This window comes from Cyphomyrmex costatus, unplaced genomic scaffold (assembly GCF_001594065.2).
Source record: "Cyphomyrmex costatus isolate MS0001 unplaced genomic scaffold, Ccosl1.0 scaffold32, whole genome shotgun sequence".
In the NCBI taxonomy this organism is placed as follows: Eukaryota; Metazoa; Arthropoda; class Insecta; order Hymenoptera; family Formicidae; genus Cyphomyrmex; species Cyphomyrmex costatus.
The window spans coordinates 390,841-406,962 of record NW_017277340.1 but is presented as its reverse complement, the minus strand read 5'-3'; the positions used below and the strand labels follow the sequence as shown (position 1 = coordinate 406,962).

At 33.9% G+C, this 16,122-nt stretch overlaps 1 protein-coding gene across 1 annotated transcript in view; it reads left to right on the top strand.

Annotated features, from left to right (window-relative positions):
• The window catches only part of LOC108775792 (glutamate receptor ionotropic, kainate 2), a 125,859-nt gene that overhangs the window by 57,314 nt on the left and 52,423 nt on the right, over positions 1 to 16,122 (top strand). Inside the window, exons 4-6 of the mRNA XM_018542238.1 lie at positions 2,624 to 2,799; positions 3,365 to 3,418; positions 3,500 to 3,664. Coding sequence (XP_018397740.1) covers positions 2,624 to 2,799; positions 3,365 to 3,418; positions 3,500 to 3,664 — 395 coding nt within the window. The remainder of the gene's footprint in view (positions 1 to 2,623; positions 2,800 to 3,364; positions 3,419 to 3,499; positions 3,665 to 16,122) is intronic.

Genomic DNA, 16,122 nt, shown 5'->3' with positions numbered 1-16,122 from the left:
TTATTGTAGGATTATTGGTTGAATTTAAAAGAGACTTAATCAATTTATTCAAATGTATTATAATGTGTAAAAATATTCTTGCGAGTCTAAAACACAATTTTGGCGAGAACTAGCGCGGTCATTCTTTCTGTGTTATCACGTTTTTTTAACTCTCTAAATATCGGACTTCTGAAATCGATCTCGTTTCTCTGAATTTTACATCAATCGTGTGACAAGCTCAGTCATTAGAGAGGAGAGAATGCTGCATTTCATTTACAATTTATATATAACTTAGTTGATAATCAATAGTTAAATTACAAATTTATCGATTACGTTCTTAAAGTGTTGTTTAATCGATTCTGAACTCACAAACTTATGAAACATTTATTACTTAAAACACTACGTACATAAATGTTGCAATATTACATATTGGCTGAAAGAGAAATAGAGATGGTAATGTAGCCTCTCACAAAAGTAGATTTAAAAAGTTGTTTTATTTAAAAAAAAAAAAGACAGTAAATAAACGAACACTTCAAAGTCTAATTGAACAGAAAATGAACTTAAATTCTGTTTTCTACATTACCATATTCTTTTCGAATACAGAAATATAGATTACACAGTACGTCTATTTTATAAGTTTTATTATATATATAAACATGCAAAACGTTGCAGAAACATTTCTCAATGCTCATCGTTGAAAGCCAGGATAATTCTATTCTATACTGAACTGCCGTTCAGTTGAAAACCGCGACGCGGATCGCAGTGAGAAATTGCGTCGCATTGCGCTCATTTCCGCACGTCACGTTTCGGTCTCTAGAAACGCGGTCTTCCTCGGTATCCCTTAAATACAACGTACGTTAGGTCGAGCAATGCCAATTCCCTAGTTAGTAATCTGTAAATGGTGCAGTTCTCTCACATTGTAGAATCGTAAATGACGTACCATCCTTCCACTTTGATGAATGTTCGTACTCTGTTACAACACCTTGAACGCAACTCGTGATAACGCTCCTCTTTATGGCTTCTCGCTATGTCAATTTTAATAAAAGGTGCCGTTTTCTCTCTCTCTTTCTCTCTCTTTCGATCTCTATTTCACATGTCGCCCACGAAATTACGAAGAGCAGTAAAACGCTCGAAATGCTATTTTAATTAAAACCGCCGTTTCAAACGACTCCCATGAAAGTCCGTTCTTCGTATACATAGAGTATTCATAATTTAAACTGCAACGAGTCACACCACAAACCGCAAGAAATATTCAACGTATTATTTTCAATTCAAGCTATAACACTCAACAATTTAATTACCTCTTTAAACTTTTCACTATCGCCTCGTGTAAAGTACTTATTTATTAATAATTACAGTTATTCTTTTTTATAATAATTATGTAGAATTTGAGGAAAATTACACGCTTGAGAGAATTTTGTAGAACTTTATTATTTATTGCTTAAATTGTAATTAAAAGTAAATCCACAAAATATGTTTTAATAATATTACAATTGATATATGAGTAAGTTATATATCTGTTATATATAATATTTATAAAATAAATCTATAAATGTTGAATTTGTATTGTATTACGTAAAAATAATTTTCTTATCACTGTTTTTTTCATGTTTGATATGTGACCACGCACCGTAAAGATACTGCACTCGGTGGTCACAGTATTGGTGCACCGACGATACATGCGCGCTTAACTTCTAGCTAGTTTATTCATAGTGTTTCCCAAGATAGTCATCCGATGTTGTCCCCCAGGATACAAAATCTGCTTACATGAGAACATTGGACTTACAGTTACTGCCCGACACGACTTCAATTAAACTCGGTTTCTTACTCGCTCCTAGATTAATTACTGCTACCACTTTAACATACAAGTATACATGACAAAGTACGTTTTCCTTTTTCCCGTTCTTTTTCATTTCTTAAAGAACGATCTATGATGGTACCCAATTTCTATTTTGTTTAAGTTACATCATATTTTTTTATAAAATAGAAGTATATAATATACGGTTATGTAGAAAATTTTCAAATTAAATTAATGATTGATGTTAATTGATTAAATTGACAATGCAAGTAAAACTGATAGATCATGTATGATTTTATTTTTTATATCATTATAGAAACATTTAAGCGAATAAAATTGTGTTATACTTATAATAAAATAACGTTAACATGATATAATTCAATACGATCGACTTAGACGTCAATACTCTCAAGTAAACTCGACATCAATCAGCGGTTCATTTGCATGCATGGGTGGAGTTTATCGTGAAATTATCCCGACTTCGGCACTCCGTGTCCGATGGAAACTGACAGGTCGAAACGTTGCCGCCCGTCTCTAACACGCATCGGAATCTCAAGAGTCAAAGTTTCAGTGGGTAACTTGCAAGAGAACAGAGCCTGTGTCTCTCCGGAAGACCTGCAAGTCAGATACCTTGATTACTTAGGCACTGGAGAGTATTGATTTCGTCGGATAGCGCGATTCACGGGTTTCTGTGTCATTAAGCGACCGACCTGATAATTCCTGCAGAGATCGTGAAACAAATAATTCGTGTTGACATCGACAATCTTCATAAATTAACTTTTTATATCGTATGCCATCGAAGTACATATGTTATTGAGATAAATAACGTATCTGCTTTGATTTTAGGATTGATGAAGCTTCGGGAGCTAGTTAGGTCACCGAAAATCCGTGGCATCGAAGTCAGTCTCCGGCAGGCAGACCCCAACTCGTACAGGCAGATCCTTTCCGAAATGAAGAGCAAGGAAATTCGAAATATTATCGTGGACACAAAACCCGAGCACATGCATCATTTTCTACGAATGGTAAATTATTTTATACATTTCCACTTTTATTTCAATAATATGTATATTCTAAAAAAAAATATGGATGTAGATTTTTAACATCTTGCATTGTTTATATAATTTTGTACCGTATTAATGTGATATTTAAACATTAACATGAATTTAATTGAACATCATGAATATGAATTCAACTATAGTTTAAAACTAATGATATTAAATCTACATCCTTTTTATATGCATTATATATATAAAAAATTGTTTTTCAAATATTTTATATTATCATTGATTTAAAAAGTATATGCTGGTTAATTATAAAAAATCTTCTTATATGGACAGTATAATAAGATTCTCATTATATTCTCAAAAATTATGAAAAAGAATGACATTTTTAGATAAATTTTTATTAAGAAAGAATTGGTTATAAATTGTTGCAAAAATTTATACGTGAAAAAAGTATTTGAAAGGTAAATATAATCGTAAAGTTGGGCATGCTCTGTTTTATATAAGATCGATTTGTATTTTACATATAATATTTCCTATTACAAAAGCGGTCTCGACTGACCGTATAGTTTCGCATATATTGCAGATCCTGCAGCTGCAGATGAATGATTACAAGTACCACTACCTCTTCACGACTTTCGTAAGTACCCTAGGGATATTGAAACGCACATTCAAGATCCACTTGGTCCGCGACTCGATTCGCTCTCTCGCTTTTCCACAGGATATCGAAACCTTCGATCTCGAGGACTTCAAGTACAATTTTGTCAATATCACTGCCTTTCGTTTGGTCGACGCGGACGACGTCGGCGTACGTAGTATCCTGAGGGACATGGAACGCTATCAGCCATCGGGAAACACGATCCTCAACAAATCGAGGATCATCCAGGTAAGCGCACATGAATCTTCTGTTTACAGGAACGCATGCGCTACATCGTATTAGGAAAAATAATACAATGCTTATGAATCTCGATTTTACGAAAGACGCATGTTTGTAAGATACCTATAAGGTTTGTGACACGAGGGGATTATGCAACACCGATTTTATACATGAAAAGAACGTGTTGCCGAAATATCTATAAATTTATTGTACTTCAGTATAAAATTGCCCTTTCTATGTAGTTTAACATTTCTTTGATAAATTTGCAAATACGGCAATTTCATATTTCATAATGCAGTTTCGTCGTAATGCAAGTCTTTCATTAATATAAAAGAGAAAAATTCGACACCTCACTGAATTTTTGTCTCTTTTACAAAATTGGTGTTCACACGGCAGAATTGTATTTTACGATTAGCTTTTGTATCATATTCGTAAAGCATAATAAGTATATACACGGATATACTATATTTTCATATTGCAATAATATTTTATCGGCCATAATTTTGCACGATATGGTGGTTACATTGCGCCTTTGAAAGATTGGCAAGATCTCAATGAAAGAAAAATGTAGAACAATCTATCGTCACATGGCATATACGATAGTGCATCTACAGCTTCAATGCCTGTGCGTCAACATCACTGAATGCTTTATGGAGCAATAAAATCGGCTAAAAGCTATATTCGAAACAACGTGTGTGTTGCCACGTCGAGTATTACCACATATGTGAGTAACAACAGCCACATCGTTACCGAAGTAACAAGCATTGCTGTTTTCGCAAGCAACGATAAAGTTGTCGAAAAATATTAAGCGGAAAAATCTTTTTCTTCCATTATACGTAACGAGCTTGTGCTAGCGCATGCATGTTAAAATAAATTGTCAATCTCACACAGAAACAGCAATCAATCAAAAATGAAAGAAATAATAAAATTAACGAACTGCAAAATTATTTTTATTTTATTACTAGCTGTGTTGTGAAATAAATACAATATTAAAGAAGGTATGCATGCATGCATGAGTATTCTATCGTAAAATCTACATAAAATACTCAAATATTACGATATCGAGAAATTCAGTTTGATTTCATACTTTTGTACACATATTTCTCTAGTCAATTCGACGGTTATATTAAATTATAGTGATTCTCGTAATACATATAGAAAAAGAAATTATATTTGCATTTAAATTGTATAACATTCTATTCAAATTGCATAATTATAAATTCCACCAACGCCGTATATATATACGTTTAGATAACGTACATCCACATCGCTCAAACAATCTTCTCCATTAACAAGTTATATATTCCATTAATCCGAAATTTACAAAATATTATTCGCCATAATTAGATATATCAGTGTATTGTATGAAACAATGAGATTTCTATCCATTTTCTAGATAATTATTCATTACTGTAACACAAGGAGGAAATTATTTTCTTTAATTTTTATCACTTTATAATATCAGAACAATGAATCTACATGAGAAATAGGAAACTCGCTACTCTTTCACCTGATGATGTGCAACAAAATTATCACACATCCGCTATGCATGTAAAAATTCGCAGCCGCGTCTGCAGCGTGTTCACGACGCGTGAAGCTTAACGCTTTTTTTCCAATTTAGATGCAGATCAGAATGTCGTAGCGACGACGACGACGACGACTTTGTGAAACTCCACCGTTACCGCGCCGCTACGACGACTGCCCGTAATCGCGTTTTGTATCACGCACATGCGTGCAGGCGTGAATGCGCTGAATAGCGTGCCAATGAAGCACCGTGCGTACTAGCAAAGTCTCACAACGCATTTACATCGAGTTGAGCATCTTTTAATTGTTTTTATATTAATTTTTTTTATTAATTTCGTTGTATTTCTTTAACCAGAAATAATCACCTGGGATATTTTTACACCCCGACGCGACGATGAGAAATTGTGAATTGTAGAATTGATGGATATTATTTTCTTTCTTTTCAGACATACACTTTCTTGTTTAATAACTATTTTTCACAAATTTTTTAATATGCAATTTCATCGAAAATTCGCAAATGTCATATTAATAAAAAATCCTTTTTCTTTGAGAAATTCATAATAAGCTACTTAATATGTTTATTTAATATTTAATTAATTAATTAATTTGGTTTTTATTTATCCTTCTTATAAATTGTGTTTAAATAAATTGTGTGTAAAATTAAAAAATACAACATCTTTAAATTTTAGAAATTAAAAAAAGCTATAATAAGAATAATTATGATTTTAATTGGAATATACAAACAGCTAATCGTTTACATAAAAAGGAAATCAGGTGACTACCTGCCATTAAGTCTTTAGATATTATAAATTCTATATCATATTAACAGGTCACTATTTTTAATCCTTAAGTTATCGCTCTTGCTCGCTTAAGAGATTCTTAATTGTATGTTTAATTTTTTAGATTCTCAAGTTATTGATTTCTTAGGTTTTTATGTCTTGGAGTTTAAAAGCTCTTGAATCTTATGTTCTTGATTTTTTGGTACTTGCGTTCAATATGTAATGACAAAAACAAATACTTCATCTTACAAACTCTTCATCTAATTATAATATAACAAGACATATGTTAAAATATCGTCCGTAAAAAAATATAATTTTATTTTTCTTATAAAATTTTATTAATCATATCAATTATACAGTATATTTCCTTTTTTATGTTTACACGAAATAAATCGTGTGTGATTAACATGCAGATCTTTCTATTTATTGAATTTATACTTTTCTGTGATTGCTTTAATGCAAATCATCCGTTCTTGCATCGAAATGCGCATAAATAAATCGATTTTCCAGACGCGTGATCTCGCAACCAATTCCCACAAATATGTAGACGATTCACATCACTGAACTGAAACGTATTCGCTTCTCTCTACAAATAGCGATTTTTCTTCGATTCTCAAGTAAAATGTGTAATATTTACAATAGTGACGAGGACGTACAATACGTCCTGAAATGACATGAAAACTATTTGCACGAAACATCTCTTCAAGATCGTTACTAATAATTCAAATAAGATGATGCTATTTATGGAATTTCTACTTGTGCCTTGAGCGCCTTTTTACGGTTATTATTATTTTTCACACCCTCAAATTTCGTTTTCCTAGAGGGGAAGAACTGCCGTTTCAAGAACACCGAAAGATTATTTGCATATATAACAAAACCGAGGATGCTCTGACGGGTTAGAGAGAAAAGTACGATCTTTTGTCCGAACGACCATCACACGAAAGGATAAAGTTAACATTTCCTCGGAAAATGTATATTTGCTCTTTTCGAAAAATATGCCAAGATACATCACTATTTCACTACCACTATGGTTGAAATGATGGAGAATATGAAAGAAAATGATGTTTTATTCAACGATATTTGACATCACTTTTGAAATTGTATCAGTGTCGCGTTTTTAGATCAGTTAATTTCTATTTTATAAGTTCTTCTACTAATTTATAAAAAAGATACAAAACTAATTTATTCTAAGTAATAACTTTTAATAAAAATTATTCGTGATTTATTTATAAAAACAGATGAGAATTTCGAGTAAGTCTGAATAAATCCAAGTAAATCCCTCAATGTCCCATTTTTGAGATAATCGAAACGCCCTTCCGTTCGCCGTATCTAGCGAGGAGAGCGAATTGTAAATAGACAATCTGAGATTCCAGATGCGATACTAAGATTAAAAAACTTGGCCACATTTACAATTCATGAGGGAAAACCCGGGTTTAGGTCTATGAGGAAAAGAGTTCTCTAATTACTTCCGCTACAACCGTTAACTTCTCGAGGCGGCACAATACAGAAGCGCGCGTAATATTCGAATGTAATATACACTTTAAAAGCGCGGATTGCAAGACTTACTTACTTAAAAGCACTCAAGAAAAGCATCTTGATCCCGATAAATTACTTCTATATTTCATTCTTGCTACCGTTGCATTACAGAAAACTTAAAAGTTTTCCGCGGAAAACAGTGCCATATCGGCTATCCAATTCTGGAACGCTCCGAAATTCAGGACTATGACCATATAATGGAACTTTTTGCATTTATTGTTTGTCGGAATTTTGGACGCTATAGCAGCAGGAATAAAGGCGCAATTTCCAGGACGGAAATTGTCTAATTGCTTACAAAAATGTTATTAGAAGTGGTCGTATCGGCGGATATCAACGAAACAACTCGAATTAACATCTGCACTCGCACTACACGTCTATGCTATTATCCAGGAGCATTACCAGAGATAAGGGAAAGTAAGATTTAAGATGTGCTCGTGAAAATTCGAGCGAAAAACAGAGTCAAAGTCCAAGAGTATTGCTTGAAAAATATTAAAATATTTTATCGCAATTTAAAATTTAAAATATACAATTATATAATTATAAATTGATATTAAGCCTTATAACTAGCAAAAACTGTTCAATTATAAGTCAATTTGTTTTAATTATAAAGTACATTAATTGCATTCCAGACGTTTTGACTTACAAAGTCTTCATCAGTGATTAATATCTATCTCCTATATGATCTTTAAAACATATGTCAGTAAAAAGAACATACTCTTAGAACCATAATCAAATGTCGTTTTTGTCATTTTTATATTACAATTTTTGAAAACAAATTCTATTTACATTGTGACGATTTTGATATTCTATAAAATTAACAAATTCGAAATAATTCTCAAAAGTATAACATAACTTGAAATGCCATAATTTACCTTTATTAGCTAAAATAACTAAATTTAAAATACAACCATTTCTTCTTTAAACTTCGATCATCAAAACTTTTTTAATTTTAAGTTCTCTAAAAGACTTCTTTTCTTTTACAAAAATGATATACTTCTAAATGTGTCATTCTTATAAAAGATATTATGTGATCTCTTTAAAAATCTTAAAAACGTCACAAGTTATATTTGATGGACGAATTGTGAAATTAAGTTAGTTTACTTTTATGATTGATAATCTTTAAAATGAGTAATTTTTACCTAATTCACTCACATGGTAGTAACTCGAAAATTGCATTTTTTAGTTGTGTTATTTTTAAAATAAGGAAATGACGTATATTTGTAGTGAGGCATTTAAAGTGTGCAATTTAAATTTTATTATTTTATTAATTTATCACACACATACACACACACATGAAAATATCAGAAGAAGCACAGAAGCTCTAGAGTCCACGACTGCTATTATTATTTTATCTTGTTAGCGAAATGGGCGTAGGTGTCCGTGTTTTTCTAAGACTTCCTTTCGCTTTTAAAAACGATTTTTGTGCAATGTCGCGCGAGCTACTATTTTATATTTCTCAAGGCTGTTCAAAGTTGAACTTCAACTTAATCACCAATCTTATTTGCAAACAATTCAATTTCATATTACACATATCTTATTATTAGTAATTTTTTTTACACGATCGTAATGACCTCATTATTTCAATATAATTTAATTAAAATGATTCTAAATAAATTAATGGATTATAATTACGTACAGTTATAATAATGATGATATAAACAAAGACTTCCGTTGTTCAAAAATATACGTATATGTTTTGAACATGAAATATGACTCGTCGTTGCACAACAAGAGTTTAAGAACTTATCGGTAACTTTCTCGAGCTGCCTCCAGATAATACCTCCTGACTCCTGTTCGCTTTCAAGTGAATTGTCAAACGCCTCCCTATTGTCGAAGACAACCTGTTCACCTCGTCGTCGCGTTGTGCCCATACTCCGGACGCAACCGTGGTGAAATTACCTGCAGCGGCTTTTGTTTCGACACGACTCCGGGCGTACATCGTTGCATCCCCTGTCATTCCTCTCACCCAAGTTCCGTTGCCACTGACATCAACCCCCACACCCATCTCAGCTATCTCCTTCCTTTTCCACGCCGCTAAACGACCGAGTTAGCTCCGGCAAAGCCGCACAAAAAGCTCGGTCACAATCAACGCTCTGCGGAAGCAGAAGTGTAAAGGAAGAAAAAGGAAATAGAGCGCAGTTTAGGCGTTGGAGGTCGAGAAAAAGAAGTAGGCGGTTCCAGTAAGCGAGAGCAGCCACCGAGATAAGCGGATGGCATACCTGGTTAACTTTACCTCTAGACTCACCGTGACTCCAAGCTTCGACGGGGAAAATATAGACGTGGGTGGTTACACAAGAAGCGCGATGTAAGTAAGGTACGTAAACCGGGAGGAAGAGCGAGAGATCGACTCTCACCTGACGGAGACGAGTGAAACAAGAACGCCTGGATAAGAAGAAGCTTGTTACATCAACGTGGAAACCGCAGATGCATACTGATCGTGCGTTGGCTACCAGCAACGCGTTTCCTCTCCCCTTTCTCGTTCGTTTTCCTCCCTTTCTTATCTCGCTCTCACGACGAGAGAGGTAACAACTTCGCGAAGGCGAGATGGACTTTTTCAGACTCGTCCACGGTTTAAAGCGAAGCAGGCGGAGTATGTGAGCCGCTGATGTAATGGTGTAATGAGAAAGATCTACATCAAACCATGATGAAGAAATAGACGCTCGGTGGATATAGACACGCCTAATTGCGCGATTCAGAAAGCTTCAACAACTTTCGTCGATAAAGAAGAGGAAATATATTTTATGGATGTTAGCAACACGATTTTGCAAATTTAAAGTTTGTATAAGTTTTTTTATCTGGAACTTTTTATATGAATAATAATTTACATTTTTCTTACTAATTAATATACTATGCACTAAATAAACTAATTTTAATAAAAACTTTTTTAAATAAAAGCGAGTTACGAAAGAAATTTTTTAATTTACATGTCTTTAATTTATTTAACGGTAAATTAGATAAATATAATATTTTTACATATGAAATTACTACTTAAAATATAATATTTAATTAATTTTTTAATTAAAAATTGTCATGTTCAAAACGATTCACACAAAAAGTAGAATTAATTACAATAAGAAGTGAAAAGATCCTTGCTTGGACAGACAATTGAAAAAACTGTACATTATATTACGAACGTGTACATAATGAGTAACCATTAATTACTAATTTTCGCTTAATGCGGGGATTAATGAGAAAGGGAAGGAAAGACCCGGGCATCAAGATTTCTGTCTCTGTCTCATATTTCTCTTAACTTTTCTCCAATCCGCTTGGCCAATGAATCACTGAATCCCCTGCTCTGGTGGATAACCTTTGCTCTTAGTGCTATAAATCAGGCTATCTCGTACTCGAAAGGTTTTATTATTTTATTTGGCAACCGGGGTGTAGTCATACTAGGAAGGTAAGTTCTCCCGTGGCGACTGCAGCGGTCAGAAATATGGCTAGGACGACAGTGGCCCGGCTGGAACTTTTTTGAGAAAAATCTGCAGCGGCGAGCCGCAAGAACTAACACATGTTTTACTAATCGTGAATATCTGTCATAAAATGTTACCCATCTATTAAACTGTTAAAAAATTTTTTTTAATATTTGTAATACGTTGATTATTGTAATAAGACAGTTAATTAAATAAAATAAATAATAGTTCTCTAAGCTAGCCTTTAGATATTTTGTGAGATAAAAGAACTACATTTGTTAAAATGTATGAAGCAATTGCCCAGATAATAAAAATTTATTTTTTTTATGGGGAGCCTACTATTGTGAATAAATGGAGTTGTGGTCCACAATCATAAATTATATCCGTTGCGCACTAAACTGTCAATATCAGGCGGATTACAAACAACCAATTTACAGCGATCGCTGCAAACAGCTTGGCGTATTATTACGAGTCATTACGAAATGTGTCACGCGGTCAACGCGAATTTTCTTCACATAAAATACAGATGTTTATCATGGCGCATTACCCAACTAATTCTTCGCGCTCAATTAATTGTGATTTGCAATTCCATAATGCTTAAAGGGTTAAATTAAAGTTTAATACGCTATTAAGTTTTCTGATATAATATGTAAATATTATTGCAATAATGTTTTTATCGATAATTACAAATAAAAGACTCGAACTGTACAAACAATCGAAAAAAATAAAATATACTTTGAGATATTAATTAAAATATACTATAATTCGAATAAACGTTTTTATATGATGTTCATTGGTTTACAAAATATTAAAATACTTTACTGTAAAAAAAATTTTACCGATATGTCTTTTCTTTTTTACAATTCTTTATTACGTATATACAAAAGGAGGACTAATGAAAAAGAAAAACTAAGTGAAAAGATCTAACGTCAAAATTTAATCCTTTAAAAGTTTAAGGAGTTCTTAAAATCTTAACAAGATAAAGAGTTCGATGATACATATTATCGAGGACAGCATAGTGTTACATGAGCTTACATGTTGTAAGCTTCACAAATGCTACAAATATCAACGCAGATCTTTTAATATAAATAAAATAATAACTTGTATGCTATGTAATAAATTATTTATTGGAATTATGATTAAAATAAGTTAAAGTTTAATCCTATGAATGTAGTGGACAGTTTTAGATTTAAACAAATCGGATCGCGGCCTGAGTCAGTATAGCATGCAGGATAAGGACCATAACCATTTCTCTTTCCGTTATCCGGCTGCACAAGAGCGGCGCTTGCCACCACGTGGAAGATTGGTTAAGCTAGCGACTTCATAAAGAAATTTCTATTTGCCAAACAGGCCGGTGGAATGGAAGAAATTCACGTCGTGGAATCCCGCGACATAAAGCAAGATTTGTTTCAGAATCCGCGCTCCGAGCGGTATTTATTTCAATTATGTCAGGCTAAAAGGAAGGCATTTATCTTCATAACGAGAATTTTTCGGAACGGGATGTATAAATGGATGTATAAACTTAGGTACTTAAAACGATCTTCTCGAAGGCGAAATTTACGATGAGTGAAAATACGTGTAAGACGATAAACGCCTATTCGCGAATTTTGCGCTTATGAATGTTAAATACTCATTGTCAAATAAGTAAATTAATGGCACATTACAGATGTAATATTATCTTATAATTATAATCATGATCTTATACAATAATTAGGATTAGATATTTTATAATAATAGAGATTGTAGATGTGATCATGATTTTATCTAGATTGTGTTAAACTTCCCGAAATCATCATTAATTACAATGGTGTTCATAGTGGCAAAAAATGTTTAACTTAACCGCCACGTTAACTTGTCATCTGCAGGCTATACAGTTTCCTCATCTGCAACATTTCTGACCCAACTGAGAAAGGTGAAGATCTCGCTTGCTAGATAGCAAGTAGTTTGACAAGGCATTTCCATTTCGCTTTAAATGCTAATGAACAAGCCGATTCTGAGACCGGACCGGAGTCGTGATGCGAACTCGTCGTTCATCGCTAAGTTAAACGCGCGTTTCAAGAAAGAGACGAACCGGACAAATGACAGAGCTTTTCGAATTAATTCTATGGCGCGATTATCCGGGTAAGGGTTAAATCGTGAATTAGGAGCCATCAAAGTTTCGGCTTCCTTGCAAAACGCGCAACGCCAGTTTACGAGAGCCAATGAATGTCCAACGGCTAACCACCGATTCGTCCGACCTGGACAAGACTTAAGTCTGACACAGCCGGACACTTGGCTGGTGTACGCGGCTGCCAGTTTCTTCATTATTCATGCAAGATTGCCAATTTCCAGAATGTCAGGATGCCCAACCGATGAAAGCTATCCGTTCAATCTCGTGCGGTCGCTTGTATTGGCCAAATACGACGTCCAATATGTACAACGTAGCGTCATCATGTGTACATATATGAGAATTTTCTAAAAACGTAAATGCATTTATTACGAAGAAAACTTTAACAATTTTACTATGATATTTGTATAAATTTATGAAATTAATTCAAATTGATTCACATCACAATGCCACAACCTTTTTTAATTGCAGATCGTTCTTCACAAATATGGAATATCATAATAGCACAATTATTGATTGATACTTTGAATGAAATACGATTGGAAAATAAAATAATTAAAAATGAAATTAATATCCATTATACAAATAAGAGATACGAATAATGTTAGCAGAAGTACATGTTTTGTTTGCAATAATGATACATTCGAGCAATATAATAATGGGGACATTTTTGGAACAACTTAATTGCAATTTTAAATAGCATTTTCGTTCTTAATATACCATAATCAGATTATCTGAATACCAAGGGCAAATTTCATTACGCATGGTATATATGTTCCCGTCATGTGAATGCAGTTCGTGCAATTTTGTTGAGTGATGCGGACGAATTTTGCTAGTTGTGTTATACACACAAAGAATGTGAAGTTTCAAATTGCTTCAATGCACATTTGAGTTGAATGCTATTAGGCAAAGCCACACTGCCATTCCTGTCCGTTGATTGAACTCGGGCTAATTAAAAGCACGCTCCAATTAGCTCCGGATAACTAGAGTGTATTCACGGTGCAACAACTATCGCAACTTCCATCTAACTAAGAGATTTCTGATAATACGCGTGAGCTCGTCCACCTCATTTTCATCCCGACGTGGCATAATAAGGCATAAGCGCTGTGATAGGAAACACAGTGAACCGTATTCAATTTTAATTAAATTAAACAAATTTGCAACAAACTGGTAACCAGATTAACCAGTGACAGGTTTTGCCATAGGAAATTCTTGTTTCTACTCCTTTTGAAATTACACAATTTTTTAATTATTATAATTAATTACGGCCAATATTAAAAGCGCAGTTTTTTTGGAAATTTATTGAAAAAATCATCCCTTATTTTTTATTTAATCATTAATAATTATTAATCTAAAAATAGAATTAAAATTGGGGATGATCCATTTTTTTAAGCTTAATGAAAAAATGCATAAAAAAATTCTGTTAATACAATTCCATCTTTTTATAAATTGAAAATAAAAAAATTTATACACACATATAGGGATTTCACGCATCGAGATTGAAATCGCGTCAGTATACCACGTGAATAAAATTCTGTTAAACGGTAATCAAAATAATTCACTCCATTTCGCTCAAAGAGGGTGAAATTAAATGCGTATCCCACGCTGTAGAAAAAAAGAATTAAATACACTGCAACGCAAAGCGATCGCGCCCGTTGCCGCTCGTCGGCGGATGTTTCGAGCCAGTCTTTTTCGATGAGAGGGAAACGCTTTATTGGGTTGTCGGATCTCATGAGGCTCCACGATAAAATGTTTTGATATCGGCGGGAACCGCCGCAATCGATACAATCGACGCGTACGGTTCCATGCACCTCCGGCTACCCGGATCACCGAAGCAGGGGAAAAAAGTGATAACCGTGTCGTCTATCGCGCCGGCTATTAATTTCTCCCAGTTTCCGAATTCACTCGGTGCGATGGACGCGTTGAACGCAATTTTTCCGCGACTCGGACACGCACGCACGCACGCACCTGCAGAACCCAATTCTCGTATTCCGCGAATGTACGAGTCGCGCATTTTGACGGTATGTGAATTACAGTTAACGTTGCAACCGTTTTACGAGATTCGCTTTAACAATATGAACAATATATAGATGTCGATACTGTCAAATAGCATCTGTTCTCCATAGCGGAGGAAGAATATAATTGAGTAAAATATATTTAAACAATAGAAAAAGTGAAAAAATCATTTACATAGATAGAATAATTTACATAGAAAAGAAATATATTCGACATAAGTAAGTAAATAAAATCATGTTTGTGATCAAAGAGACTCCTTGGTATCTGATAATATTTTTACATGGAGAGAAAACATTAAAAGTATTAGATTAAAAGGTTAAAAGTATAAATATGGATAATTCATCATATTACATGCTTAATATAGCCACCATACCGTATTAATATTGCAACTGTACAATTATGGATAACCTAATATTCTCAATGGCATTTTATCAGTTTAGATTGAGATTCGCAAATTTCAACTTATATAAATCGTAGAAATAGCCGTGCTATATAATCGATACCTGAAAAAGAGCATGATTGAAAAGAAGCCTTGATGTAATGTAAGGCTCTCAATTTTGAATGAATAATATGAATAGCGCATGAGTATAATATATATAATATTTGGATAGGAAGATCTAAGGAAAAGCGGCCTGCGACAGCAAGAAAATTTCTATATACATATATGTAAGTATTATAGAATTCTCTTGGTGCCGCGACGAACGAACGGGTCGTCCAATTCGCGGAACAATCGAAAAGCGATACATATGCACGGTCAAAGTCGGCAACACGTAAATACACGATTAGACAGTACCCGCGAACCGAAACGCATCCGCCGCGATCGAGTATCCGGAACTCAATAACGCCACACCACGACTACATGCAGAGGTGTGTTCAGAATCGTCGTCCGGATGCACCCCAGATGTTGTTTTATCCTTGTTGTTCACGAATGATAAACAAGAATAACACGACACCTGGGTGCACTCAGATGATGATTCTGAACGCAACCCAGCATGCGCGTTTGAAAAAAAAAAAACCACGATCGCAGGCATGAGTCTTTTGTTTAAACCGGGTTAGGCGTGTTTTATTCGAAGTATATGTATGGCTAAACTGACG